This window comes from Cyprinus carpio, chromosome A2 (assembly GCF_018340385.1).
Source record: "Cyprinus carpio isolate SPL01 chromosome A2, ASM1834038v1, whole genome shotgun sequence".
NCBI lineage: Eukaryota > Metazoa > Chordata > Actinopteri > Cypriniformes > Cyprinidae > Cyprinus > Cyprinus carpio.
The window spans coordinates 2,973,850-2,988,283 of NC_056573.1; the positions used below are offsets into that span (position 1 = coordinate 2,973,850).

Below are 14,434 nucleotides of genomic sequence, written 5' to 3' on the forward strand. Positions count from 1 at the left end.
ACTGATTTCATAATTTTTATTCATATGTGATGGAAAGTGATGTCTGAGTGGGTGAATTGTTTACTTTGTAATTAGTCCCTTTCCTGCAGTATGACCCACTTTGTGCAATGATTACGAGTGTGAGAAGAGAGAAGATAATAAGCCAGTCTTACAGGGATAGAGACACATCCTCCTCTCATGTGACTTTCACCTGTGTGTATATATATATATATGTGTGTGTGTGTGTGTGTGTGTGTGTGTGTGTGTGTGTGTGTGTGTGTATAAAAACATGCTGACAATGTCTTCCATCACATCCAATACATACCTGTATACACCTCAAAAATGTTTAAGTATTTCATGACTCTTTAAAGGGATTGTTCGTTTAAAATGAAAATTCTATCTAAATCTATCTAAATCTTATCTAAAAATAAGATATTTTGAAGAATGTTGATAACCAAACAGTTGATGGTAGGCATTGACTTCAATAGTATTTTTTTTCTCTGTGTTCTTACTGAACAACATTTTTCTTTCAGTTGGTGCCAAACTCTTAATCTATGATTTAAATTATAATTAAAGCTATTGTTCTGCTATGAATTATTCAGAAACAAACACACTCATATAATGATTTAGATTTTGAATTAAGATTAAATTGTACACGGTACCAGTCAAAAACTGAAATAACTGCTTATTTATTATTACTATTTCCATATTTCAAAATCATCAAACTATGCCATATAAACTGTGACACACAAAGGGGAAATAAGTAGTGGCCAAAACTGTGCAAAAAACAAAAAATCCTTTATATTTTAGACTCTTTTAATTTTACAGCTCTGCACACACTTTTCTCCTGTTTGCTAAACACTCGATGGCCGCTTTTCCTTCACCATCCATTCCAACTTTTGTCTGGTAGTGTTTACATAGACTGAAGTAGAAACATTATTGAATTGATATGACAATAAAGAGTGTGATACAATGCAATGTCAGACTCATATACATCACAGAGAAATCAGAGACATGCAATAACAGTATACTGACATCACACTTCCTGTTAACTGTAGTACTGTATTGTGTACCATTTGAAAATAAATACATGCATAACTAAATTCTGACTAATCCTGTATACAGGCAGACAGATAGACAGATCTTCTGTTGGGTTTGTCCTGCTGACTGATTTTGTCCATTAGATGTCACTGTTGATCTTTCTCCTGAACATCATACACTCTGACTGCATTTTGGGTGGGTTTTAAAATAATTTTAATTTATAACATAATTGAATTTGCATTGAAGTTTAATGAAAAGTTTTGTAATGAAGTGGCTATACATATACATTATGAAACAAACAAACAAAAAAAGAATAAAAAAGAAAGAAAATAAAATCTGGGGGTGGGGGGATACAGCAAAGAAATGAGTCAGAGTTTAGGTATTTGGTACAGTAGGATTAGAGTAGAATAGAATATGGTCATGTAGAATATGTGCTTTATAAGTACTAATAAATAGCCAATATGTGTGGGTTGTTGTATGTTAATAATAAGCATGTTAACAAGCAACTATTTAATAAAGAGAATTGGTCCTAATACTAAAGTGTTACCTTAAATTCTCTTCATACAAACCTCCAGACTGATCACACTTGTAACACTGCTAGTCAATCTTTCAAATCCTGATCTCATGATTTCGTTTGGTTTAATCACCAGAAAGCAACAGTATAACGGTATAGTCTCAACAAAGCAATTAAAAACCCGGTAATGTGGATACATTGCAGCACTTATCATTCCTCCAGTGGGTCCCTGAAGAAGGTCACTACAAGAAGTGATAATGACATGAAACATACAGACAGAATAATGTGACATGCTTGTATAACATAGCCCATTAATATCTCACACAAGACATCATCTCCATTTTAACGACATGAGAGTTTAGAAAGATGCTGCTTCATTTTGTTCCATATTTAATCGATCCTTTTTATTTCTGCAAAAGAAAAGCAGAATAAAAGACAACTAGCAAAGATAATAACAAAGAGAATGAAGAGGTTGATCAGGAGCACTATTTGTCATAAGCAATACGCTGTTTTAACAATAAACTGATTATTATTAACTAAAGTGGGCATTTGGGGACTTGGATGGAAGAGCTGCATTTAGATGAAAAAACTGGCTCTGAAAAACAAAGATAAGAATATAATACTAGAAAAGAATGTCTTGAACACAACAATGCAAGTAAAGCAAACAGGGTTTTAGGGTGGATATCATTGTATAGATCATATATAAGCTCATGTCATGAAATTGTGTTCTTTGATGTCAAATCAGTAGTGTATGAAAACATAGTAGATATTAAGGTAATAAGTGTAAAACCAAAGTACACACAACATCTTTGTTATCAATGACATGATAACAATAACGTGGATTTAGATTTTTTTATTTATTTTTTTAATCCAGTTTTGATCGTTGTGGTTTAGATTATTAATGTGCACATTTAACTGTAGAACAAAACAAAACTGACAATTAATATCCACAACTGTTCACACCAGCAAATTAATTATGCAAACATATGACATAAGTTCTGAATGCTAAACAAACTGATAAGCATTCGCTCTTAAAACAAATATAATTAATATTGTATGTTTGCATGATCATTTTTTTAAAAAAAACGTCTCTCCCAACTCAAACATCACAAACACAGCTCTCACGGCTCTATACAAGAGAAAGCATGTCTCACAGGTCAAATTCAGGCCACTTTCATTAAAAGCAACAACATATAGGAATACTTTTAACTTGAAGTTTAGTTTACCTGTCGGGAAAAAAAAACCCTTGTTTACCCTTGTTTTTCTCTATTGTCTGTCTCTGTGTTTTTTGGTTAATCATTGTATTTCAAACTGATAAGCATTCGCTCTTAAAACAAATATAATTAATATTGTATGTTTGCATTTGGATAAGATGTTTCTGTAGCCACGCCCCCAAACTCTCATTATTGGCTGTGCAGATGTATGCAAATAGATTGACAGACAGGTAGGACATCCTATCATTGCATTGGTTGCAACTTTGGATGAACAATTTATGGCCCTGAGCCTTCCACAGTGGATGTTCAGTTTTATATCTAGACTACTTTAATTATTGATTGCTATCAGGATGTGAAGCAACTTTCAACCAGTATAACAAAAAATGGTTCTGGAAAAAATCACCTACACCACCTTTAAATGAGGCAGCTAGTTAGGGCATTTTAATTAGTGTGTGTGTGTATCCACTGGGAATCAGTCCCACAACCTTGGTGTTGATCTCACCCAGCTGAGCTACTGGGACACAAGCATCATGTGAGCCGTCTTTATTCCCAATGGTTTCATCGCTGCTCAATTGCATGAAGTTCAACACGGCTCATAATTGCTTCACTGGACACTGTTAGCATGCATTATTTTAGGCCATCAATATATGTTCTTTATATTAAGAGATAGACCAGGAGGCCATAAAAGAGATTCCATTGCGGGAGTTTCTTTATACTTAGATTTATACTACACTAGAACAGCTCCTGAAGTTTATGTCAACGAAGCTAATCAGAGTGACCAACACAATATCTACTGGACACTGAGAGATAATATGTGGAATCCATGTTAGATTTTGAAGTTACCTGTTTTCCAGGCCAGCATGAAACAGCATGTGACAAAGATAAAGCTCACATCATATGCTGTTCATCAGCACATCAGACCCTCTGTAAAGCTCGTCAGATTTGTAAATTAGCCTCATATCAGCGTTTACAGACAGAAAGAAGAATGGCGGCTGTCCTGGAGCAGCTTGTGCTTTTATTGAATTATGTTCCAAGGTTTGAATTCTGTGTCATTCATAAAACCAAAAGGTTACCACAGTGCCTCTTCACCCACAAATCCAGCGTTGTGCCTCTCAAGCTGAGGCTGATCTTCCCTGTACATGCAGCTTCAGTCCAGGACCATTTGGAAGAGAGAAATATAAATATTCAGACATGTCCCAAATGTTGCAACAGATTAAAACCTCTTTAATAAATGGAACAGCTGGTTGGAAATTTAGTTCAACCTTCTGAGGTGGATAGACAACATTTTCTGAAGGTTGAACACTTCCTTTCACTGACACTTGGGTATTTTTTATTATTTATATATATATTATTATATATATATATATATATATATATATTATATATATATATATATATATATATATATATATATATATAAAAATTGTATCCTATATATGGAAAGTGTCACTTAAAAAATCTTTGGGCACTGTGTATGGTGTGTGTGTGTGTGTGTGTGTGTGTATTCATTATTATTATTTTTTTTAATATTTATTTATTTTTATATAATGTTTGGGAAAAGAATATACATAAAAAAAAACAAAAAAAAACATAAAAACACAGTAATGAAACCTCTTTGGAAAAACACAGCAGATCGTCATACAAGTTTAATCTTTTCATCACATGAGAACACAAAAAGGTCCAACAAATCGGACCTCAGTTAATCTTTTAAAGAACCTTTTTTTTTTAATTGACATGTCATGACACATAATAAAAGTCTCATTTCCAATTGTCCAGTTGCCACTTATCAAGTGTGTATAGAGTAAGCTCAAAACAAAAACATCCATAAAAGTATGGAGTGCTGCAAAAGTGCATGTCAATTTCATTTAATGTAAAACTGGTATACACTGTACATATCAGACACAACGTCGATACAGTAAGAGTAGGGCATTACACATCAGTCAGCCGTGACATGCTCCTGACAGCATTTGTGTAGCCAAACCCAATGAGACAAATGGAGACAACAGAGAATAAAAGTCCCCGCCCTCTTTCTTATAGAAAGAAACATTCCAGACACATCCAGACTTCAGCAAGCAGTAAACATTAAAAACAGAAATATACAAGTCAACATGGACAGACAACAGTTTCTCTAACTGTGAGAAATGACCTCAGGATATGAGAAGATCATTAGGAATGGATTACTGCTGCTTCTGTACTGTTCTGATTTTGCATATATTCGACACATTATTTTTTATATTTCATGTCACGCAAAAGTTTGATGTTCTGATCACATGAGGCAGGCTGGGCTCAGTTTTCCTGATATCATCTTGTTTTGTGAGCCCAAATTCTTTCTCATATCTGCTCAATCTGGTTTCTTTTGTAATGTTCAAACACGTTTATTTTTTAACAATAGAAATTCAAGACTTTACAAGCAAAAGAAAAGCAAAACATGAAGGATATTACTTACAAATAGGTTGCTGGACACTGAATGTCAAACATCTACCCTGCCTTCGTTTCTTCAGAATTGTTTTGTTTGACTGAGTGCAACACAAAAATGCAATGTTCATATATCTCTTGGGTCATGAGGGGGTCTTGAATCTCTTCCAGGAGGTTCTGTTGTTAACTGCTGTGCAGACTCAGACTGTGGTTCTGGAAAAGGAAATACAATGCAAGTTAATCAACGCTGTAACAGTTTCTTAAACATTTAGCCCAGATGAGAATGTGTTCACACTGCGTTTGTTTGAACATTCACTTGAACACGTGAATCAGACAGGCTTGAACAATCAACACTCATTTGGTGTAGTCATATTTATTCATTATATCACATTGCCTGTGTGATTCTGCACTGTTCTGTTTTGATTTAGAAAAAAACAAACAAACACACAAGCTTGCTTTCAGGCAGCTTTGGTTTAACAAAAACTAGTCAAAATATCTCAAAATAAAAACAGAAGCTAAAAATGCATGTGCTGACTAAAGAGAGAACAAAGAAAAGTTTTATAGCTTTTGTTTTTACTTTTGTTCAGAATGAAACATTGAAATGTGACAGTGGTTAAACCGACGTGCCTGACCTTGACCATAATATAAATGGAGAAACCGAGTCAGAAGCAGCTGAAGGCAATATCCTTCATCAAGGAAGGGTGAATTTAAGGAACAAGGAAAGCCTCAGGAGGTGAGCAGGACATCACCGGAATTCATTTTGTGATTATCACAGAAAAGGACAATGTAGAGGCTGGTCAACCCAACAGGCCAGGGTCTGTGAGAAGATGGTCATTGATAAGGAAGTAATTTTACAGTTTATAATCATGTGACCAAGCAGTCCTGTGGTCTAATGTGTTTTTGCAGAATCAAATAACTATTCAACAACTAGAATATTTGTTGTCATTTTTTATTTTATTAATTTATTTTGATCCCATAACTGGTCAACAACTAATGTTTTTTTTTGTTTGTTTGTTTGTTTTTTTGTCACTAGTTCATTTCAATGATTTTGCAGTGAGAAAAAAAATAAAGTACAAAAGTTCCAAATTTTATATGAATTCATCAAAGCTGCATGCACAACAATTATAAATGCAATTTGAAAATGCAGCTTACAGTAGTTTTAGATGGACTCTTGAGTTTTTACAGTTAGACCAAGATTCACTTTCCCCAATAAAGCCATCAGTAGTAATTCTGCTAAATGACTTTAACTGAAACCCTTGCACAACAGTGTGCATCTTGAAAATGCTGAAGCAAAGTATCTTTTATTTCACGTTAACAGAATCGCTTGTAAAAAGTTCACAGGAAGTTTACAGGAAGCAGAAGTGTGTCACAGATCAAACCTGTTTGTTTGGATTGTGCGTCTCCCAGCGGTGATGAGCAGAGAATGAGCTGCTCATAGGGTCTGTCACCGTCTCAAGACGATGTGTTTGCATACACACATCAGACCCAGCCAGAGGCGGGAACAAACACAAACACACACGCAAACTCTCGCAGGATGCGGCGGTTTGCTGCTGTCTGTATCTGATCTGTGTCACTCTTGGGTAATATCGGGGCTTTCGTTACACTTTTGTGTACGAATCATATTTTAAAAACATCTGAGCAATCTTAAACCTGAAGTCAAAAGCTTTTATTCTTGTTGTGCTTCAGAGTGAACTGTAAACTAGAAATTCAGAGTTAATGTCAAAAGACTGAGTGATAGAAAACTATGTTTAGAAAATTGGGTTTGTTGTTTTGTCCGCTGTGAATGCTGATAAAAATATTCAGAGAAACATGGATTTAGTTTTTCATGTAGCTGCTGTCATGAATTAATCGGAGGGTTATTGTTGACCTGATTAATTGATTAAGGAATTGCTTCAGTGCAAACCTGAATCTTATCCAATCCAGTTTAACCTGATTGCACTAAAATAGCACTGTGTCACATTTACATTTTATAATTACATTTAATTACATGCAAAGTTACTTAAAGTTAGTAGAATGTCTAAAGTAGACGAAATAAAATCACATTTCAATTAATGTTGCTATATTAACACCCACAAATATGATCAATAGAATTTATTGATTTATTTATTTTTAATAAAGTACCACCCACAGAAAGTGGGTAGGTAAGCATAATTATTTTTAACATTTGCTATTCAATCATAGCAGTTGCAATTAATTAAATGTTGATGAGATGGAAGAAAGAGCTATTATAAGCAAATATTTAAACAATATAGTATGGGAGGAATTATGGGGCCAAGCACATCAGTACATGAACATTACTTTCAGCATGATCCAAAAATTTTAAGGACAGCAGGAGATTATGAAGATTATTGTATGCTATCATGACTTTAGCACAAATTATGTACAACCTAAAAGCACATTCATCAAATTTCACAAACAAGTAACATCCAGTTTTGTATTTCGGTGGGTGTGTTATGTGTAGAGATATATAAGGTATGTTACTGTGTGTATACGGGTGTAAAGGTGAGGTGTTTGTTCCTATGAGAGCTGATTAGGTTGAGTTTTTCCCATCATGCTCTTGGCAGGTCAGTGGTGGTGCGGTGACTCCTCACTGAGCTCAGGGTATAAGGAGTTTGGGTCGGGGGCAGACGGTCTGTCACAGCCCTTCATCTTCACCTATATGAGCTCAACACAAATAAATAAAACATATCTGTATCCATCCATCCTCGTGACCTCTGACTGAGCGGAGACGACTGCAGAAACAAGATCCCACACAAGACAGCAGTCCAAAGAAAACAACCTTGACTTTCTGATGGACAGATAAGTGTGATTCTGACAGCGAAGTAAACCACAGATAAACCCTTTTGTTTGGATTCATATATATGTTAATGCAAGTTCTTCATGATCTCTCTCTCGACTGTTACAAGCAAGCAGTGGAAGTGATGCAAACAGTCAAGTTTACATTATTTAGTTAACTGATTTCAAAGATGTAACCTTTATATATATATATATATATATATATATATATATATAACTGTATTGTTATTTTATATATAGCCTAAAATTTGTTAATGTATGTATTCAGATTTTTCAGTGTTTGTTGTATTTATTCAGTTTTTTCTTTTTTTTTTATATTGAGTGGGTTTGCATTGATTTGTGAATATCAACCCATACTGACAGAAAAACACAGAATTGTTGACATTTTTGCAGATTTATTAAAAAACAAAAACTGAAATATCACATGGTCCTAAGTATTCAGACCCTTTGCTGTGACACTCGTATATTTAACTCAGGTGCTGTCCATTTCTTCTGATCATCCTTGAGATGGTTCTACACCTTCATTTGAGTCCAGCTGTGTTTGATTATACTGATTGGACTTGATTAGGAAAGCCACACACCTGTCTATATAAGACCTTACAGCTCACAGTGCATGTCAGAGCAAATGAGAATCATGAGGTCAAAGGAACTGCCTGAAGAGCTCAGAGACAGAATTGTGGAAAGGCACTGATCTGGTCAAGGTTACAAAAACATTTCTGCTGCACTTAAGGTTCCTAAGAGTACAGTGGCCTCCATAATCCTTAAATGGAAGATGTTTGGGACGACCAGAACCCTTCCTAGAGCTGGCCGTCCGGCCAAACTGAGCTATCGGGGGAGAAGAGCCTTGGTGAGAGAGGTAAAGAAGAACCCAAAGATCACTGTGGCTGCGCTCCAGAGATGCAGTCGGGAGATGGGAGAAAGTTGTAGAAAGTTAACCATCACTGCAGCCCTCCACCAGTCAGGGCTTTATGGCAGAGTAGCCCCGAAGGAAGCCTCTCCTCAGTGCAAGACACATGAAAAAAAACACCTTAAGGACTCCAAGATGGACAGAAATAAGATTCTCTGGTCTGATGAGACCAAGATAGAACTTTTTTGTTTAAGATTCTCTGGTATGTGTGTAGAGAAAACCAGGCACTGCTCATCACCTGTCCAATACAGTCCCAACAGTGAAGCATGGTGGTGGCAGCATCATGCTGTGGGGGTGTTTTTCAGCTGCAGGGACAGGACGGACTGGTTGCAATCGAGGGAAAGATGATTGCGGCCAAGTACAGGGATATCCTGGACGAAAAACCTTCTCCAGAGTGCTCAGGACCTTAGACTGGGCCGAAGGTTCACCTTCCAACAAGACAATGACCCTAAGCACACAGCTAAAATAACGAAGGAGTGGCTTCACAAAAACTCCGTGACTGTTCTTGAATGGCCCAGTCAGAGCCCTGACTTAAACCCAATTGAGCATCTCTGGAGAGACCTGAAAATGGCTGTCCACCAACGTTTTACCATCCAACCTGACAGAACTGGAGAGGACTCTGCAAGGAGGAATGGCAGAGGATCCCCAAATCCAGGTGTGAATAAAAACATGTGTTGCATCTTTTTTCCCAAAAAGACTCTGGCTGTATTAGATCAAAAGGGTGCTATGTTTGAAAACCAAACACACGTGTGTGTTGAAACCAAGAAAAGCAAACACACATGTTGAAAAAGTAAAGAAATGTTTATATTACTTCACTGACCAACACTGTGTTATTGCAAGATGTCAGTGCCTTTGCTCCAAAAGCTATAACAAAACATCCTTTTATCTATAAAATGGCAATATTAATCATGTTTGTTATTTATTTTTATTTGAAGTGGAAAACAGTTTACTAAATAATGTAAACTTGGCTGACTGCTTCTCTTCCACTTTAAGATAACCAGATGTTTGAAATGTGAAATTTCTGATATTATTATCTATGATTACGAATTATTGTATGTGAATTCAAAAATCACAAAACACATAAATAAGTAAATAAAAACAGAAACAGAAGTAGCAACAGATCTTTTTGTCTGTATTGTGATGCATATCTGAGTGTAGCGAAATGTAGGGCGGAACTTGGTTCTATGCACTGGCTGTTGATTGGATGTTGAGATGTGGGCGTGGCTTCAGATGACCATGTGGGGGCGGAACTTAAGTTGACTACATGTTTGGAGAAGTCCTGCATATGTCCTGCATTTCATTGGAAGATCTAGTTATGAAACATTCACTGATGAACTGTTCACAATAAGATTTATAATATGCTTTTAAAAAGGCTGAATTTTCATTTTATCTTAAGTTGTCCTTGTTCCAATGTAAATATACGTGTACTTAATATAGGTTTAGAGTTTAGTTTAGGGTTTGGTTTAGTGTTAGTTGCTTGTACAGTACTTATGCATAATTATACTTTATTATTGTAAATATATGTGATGTGTAAAAAGGACATTAAAATAAAGTTTTAGCAATGCTCTCATATTCTGAATGTCCATCAGTGCACACTTATACACTGCAAAGACTGTAAAAACTGGTTAATAACTTTGAGGCCTTTCTCATCCAGAGTAAAAGACAACTTTGAAATTCCACATGTATGAGATCATATAAAATATGTTGTATTCATAACAAGCAATATCTAGCATATTTCCCACGAGAGCTGCAGCCACTAAAAAAGATACTGTTCCAGGAAAGATTAGTTTCCTTATGTGTGGATAACTTGTCCCATTTATTTGTCAATGAAATATCTGATTGTCTACCAGGAGAATTCACTGCTGTCTTCACTATACCTGTTTATATGCATCACAGCAGTAAAGTTAAGAATCTGCTTTAAGAGCTCCACAGTAGATCCTTTTTATTGCCATGATGTCACACTAACATAAAAATGACTAAACTCCTATTAACATGGTGTAAATCTTCTAATTGTGCGAGGTAAAGAGGGCCACAATACAATTTTCCATCCTATATAGATTATGAAGCTATATATTAGAAGCTCAAGTCAGAATTTTGGTTTCATTACAAGCACAGGTATGTTTCAAAATGTTTAGCTGCTCCTTAGCTGGTTTCATTCTTGCTTTCTTCAAAGTCTTTCATTAAAGTCTTTGGTTTGACATTTTTAAAGTGAAAAGAAACAGAAACAGTTGAGGTATTTTTACTCTCACAGTGAAAGAAAAGGAAAAAGGATCCTAAGTGTAAGGCCGACATAAATATAAAGGGGGGAAAAACAGAGATGTTATGAAAAGGGGACAGGTTTAAAAATGAATATGAGAAATTCACAGCACTCATCTAAGGACGTCTATAATATCTGAAAAATAATGCGGTTGTTGATAAAGGAAGTATACAATTTGAAATCTGCCATCTCTGTACATAAGTCATTTTTGGAGCCAATCACCGGAGCTGTAAATGCCACATGACTAATTACTCTACAGTTGCAGGAAAATGCATGTATCATTATATTGTATAATATTATATAAGCAAGTGCCTGATTTCAATGAGCTTTCTTTCATGTCGCATCTCAATGTTACAGCTACAAAACTGATTTTCAGACTATCCCATGATGCTTTGCCTTTATGTTTTGTTCATGCTTCACTGGCTGATCTGACGGTGGTATTGGGGCGTTATAGTGACACATATTTACAATTTTTTTGCTTAATGCCACTGAAAACACACCCTATTTACAACCGTATGTCTTCCTTTATTTGCTCTGCGACGCAAAACGTCATGATGAGGTTATTTGGCAGATCACGTGATCTCAGCATGGCATCCTCATTCTCAGTTTGTCTCACCTGAAGCTCGGTTTGGAAGAAGAACTTCAGAGGGCATTGTGAGCAGTCGTAGATCTTGTCCTCCTGCCCGTGTGCGGTGAAGATGTGCTGCTGCAGTTTACAGGCCTGCACGAAAACTGCAACGAGACAGCACATGTTTTAAAGTCACATCTTTTCATACACACTACTTGTTTTGCATCTTAAAGCTTTTTAACACACAGGCCTATGCTTAATTTCTTGAAATTAGTACTGTAGACAAATTTGTAGACAAGAATTGTTAATGCTTTTAAAAGAATATCTTCTGCTCAGCAATGCTGCATTTACTTGTTAAAAAAAATACAGTAAAAACATTAATATTCTTAAATTTTATTATAATTTAAAATAACTGTGACTGAGATGCAAAGTCTTCCATGTTACATGCTCCTTCAGAAATCTTTCTAATATGCAGATTTGCTGCACAAGAAACATTTCAGATTATTATCAGTATTGAAAACAGTTTCTGCATTTTATTTATTTATTTATTTGTTATTTGTTATTATTATTATTATTATTTATTTATTTTTTATTACATGATATTTTTTTGTTTTCAGGATCCTTTGATAAATACAAAGTTTAAAATCTTAGTATTTTAATTTGTATTTTTTGGTAATTTTTTATAAATGTCTTTACCATCACTTTTCATCAATTTAATGTGTCCTTGACGAATAAAAGTATCAATAATTAAAATAAATAAATAAATAAATAAATGAAAGAAATGACAGAGGTTGGGAACTTTTTAAAAAATGACAAATTCACAAATTTGTTGTACACGATTGATCTCTGCATAATTTATATACTTCCATGTTATTTCATAGTTTTACTGAATTTACTATGATTCAAATATGTAGAAAGCAGTTATAATAAATAATGAGTGGGGGTTTCTTTTAACTGCTGTGTACATGCAATAAAACTACTTTTTCAAAAGAAAATGTTTTGAATACCAATAAATTTCTCTCTGTTTTTCTCTCAAATCACTTTTCTTCATGGATCACATACAATAAGCAAACACTTAACCTGCATTTTACAGTAGTGTTTATGGTGAAACACACACGAGGACGCAGAGGAAGCTCTCTCTGGTTATTTTTTTTGTTTTTTTTCTTTTTTTTATAGTGTTAATGAGTCGTGTTCTGTTTTCCGAGCTCAGTTTTTACAGTTTGGCAGCATATGAAAGAAGTATTGTCATGAATGAGTGAATCAAGATGCTGGGAAACCTGAATGTTTCCAGTCCTTCGCATCATGGGAGGATCAATCCCTCTTGCGCACAACTCTTTCGGTCAAAACACTCTGCGAATGTAATGCGGCTTTGATTCAGCATCCAGCTGGAAGTATCCAGGGTTTGGCAGGCCCTGCTCTGTGTCTGAGTGGATAACGGTCAGCGGTCGGTGTTTTTTTTAGTAGTGGTGAGTGGTGAGTAATGATGTTGTTTTTTTTTTGCCACTGTAGGGACATAAACAAGCACAGGAACTGCAGTCCCTTCCACATGCAAAAACACTGTCTCTATTAGTCAACGGTGCTAATTATATTGACATTATTAATATTCATGCAGACTCTTTATTTATGCGTAGCCTGATTTCAGTCACATATAATCTTTGAAATGGCACTTAAAACATATAGTGTGTCTGTGTGCCTTTAATTAAGCCATAGAGCTGCTGAATGTGTGTGTGTGTGTGTGTGTGTGTGTGAGAGAGAGAGAGAGCATGCAGTTATTCTCACAGGAGTACTTCAAACATGCTGTTTGTTTTTAGAGACCCATATGTTAAGGGTGGCTAGTTGCACACACACACACACACACACACACACACACACACGAGTCGTGTCTCTGAGGTAAAGAGTGAGTTCTGGTCTTCATTTGAATTTCTTACGAGGGATAAACAACTTTTGCCTTCATGTCACTGTGTGGATTTTGGATTTAGACCCAACTTTGATGTTCACTGCTACCAAACAAGCTTTATTAGGGTCAATGAGAATATGTGTCTTCTAGTTCACATCATTTATGTGGGTTTGAGATCCTACATATGAGATTAAATGAGCGATAATATATAGAGATAGATGGACGTGATTTATTTTCAACCATGTATAAAATGGTTACTAGTACAATGGTAGATTACAATTTCCATTATCTGTAAAACTTTACAACAACGTTGTGCATTAGTTAACCCAATAGTTGATCCAAAACTAACAATGAACAAGATCTGCATACAGCCTTCAAATATCAATTTAGAATAAGGTCCTAGTAGTGAACACTGCTTAATGCATTATCTAACATTAACTAGCATTAAGTAATACATGTTACAGTATTATTTGGTCATCTTTGTTAAGGTTAGTTAATAATAATAAAAAATAAAAATAAAAAAAAATGTTCATCGTTAATTCATATTAGCTCAGGTCCATGAAATAATATTAACAGATGCCAATTTTGATTTTAATAATGTATTAGTAAATTCTGACATGAACATTAACCAAGATTAATAAATGCTTTAGAGGTATTTTTCATTTTTAGTTCAAGTTAACTAATGTTGGTAACTAATGTCAACAAATAGGACCTTATTTTTAAAGTGTTAAGTTGGACATACGACGATGCATTTCTAAATATTGATAACTTATCATTTGTTAATGCATCATTTAACATATGAACTAGCAACTCCTCTTTACATTAATTTATCTTGGTTTATGCCTA

The 14,434-nt window shown here is 35.0% G+C and overlaps 1 protein-coding gene across 6 annotated transcripts in view; it reads right to left on the reverse strand.

Moving 5' to 3' along the window:
- Positions 1 to 4,376: 4,376 nt before the first annotated feature.
- Positions 4,377 to 14,434, reverse strand: part of LOC109108024 (zinc finger protein 521-like) — a 76,341-nt gene continuing 66,283 nt past the window's right edge. For all 6 annotated transcript variants that reach the window (XM_042769265.1, XM_042769257.1, XM_042769223.1 and 3 more), the window contains 2 exons: positions 11,740 to 11,855; positions 4,377 to 5,376 (listed from right to left, as the gene is read on the reverse strand). In XM_042769265.1, coding sequence (XP_042625199.1) covers positions 5,347 to 5,376; positions 11,740 to 11,855 — 146 coding nt within the window. In that variant the 3' untranslated portion in view covers positions 4,377 to 5,346. The remainder of the gene's footprint in view (positions 5,377 to 11,739; positions 11,856 to 14,434) is intronic.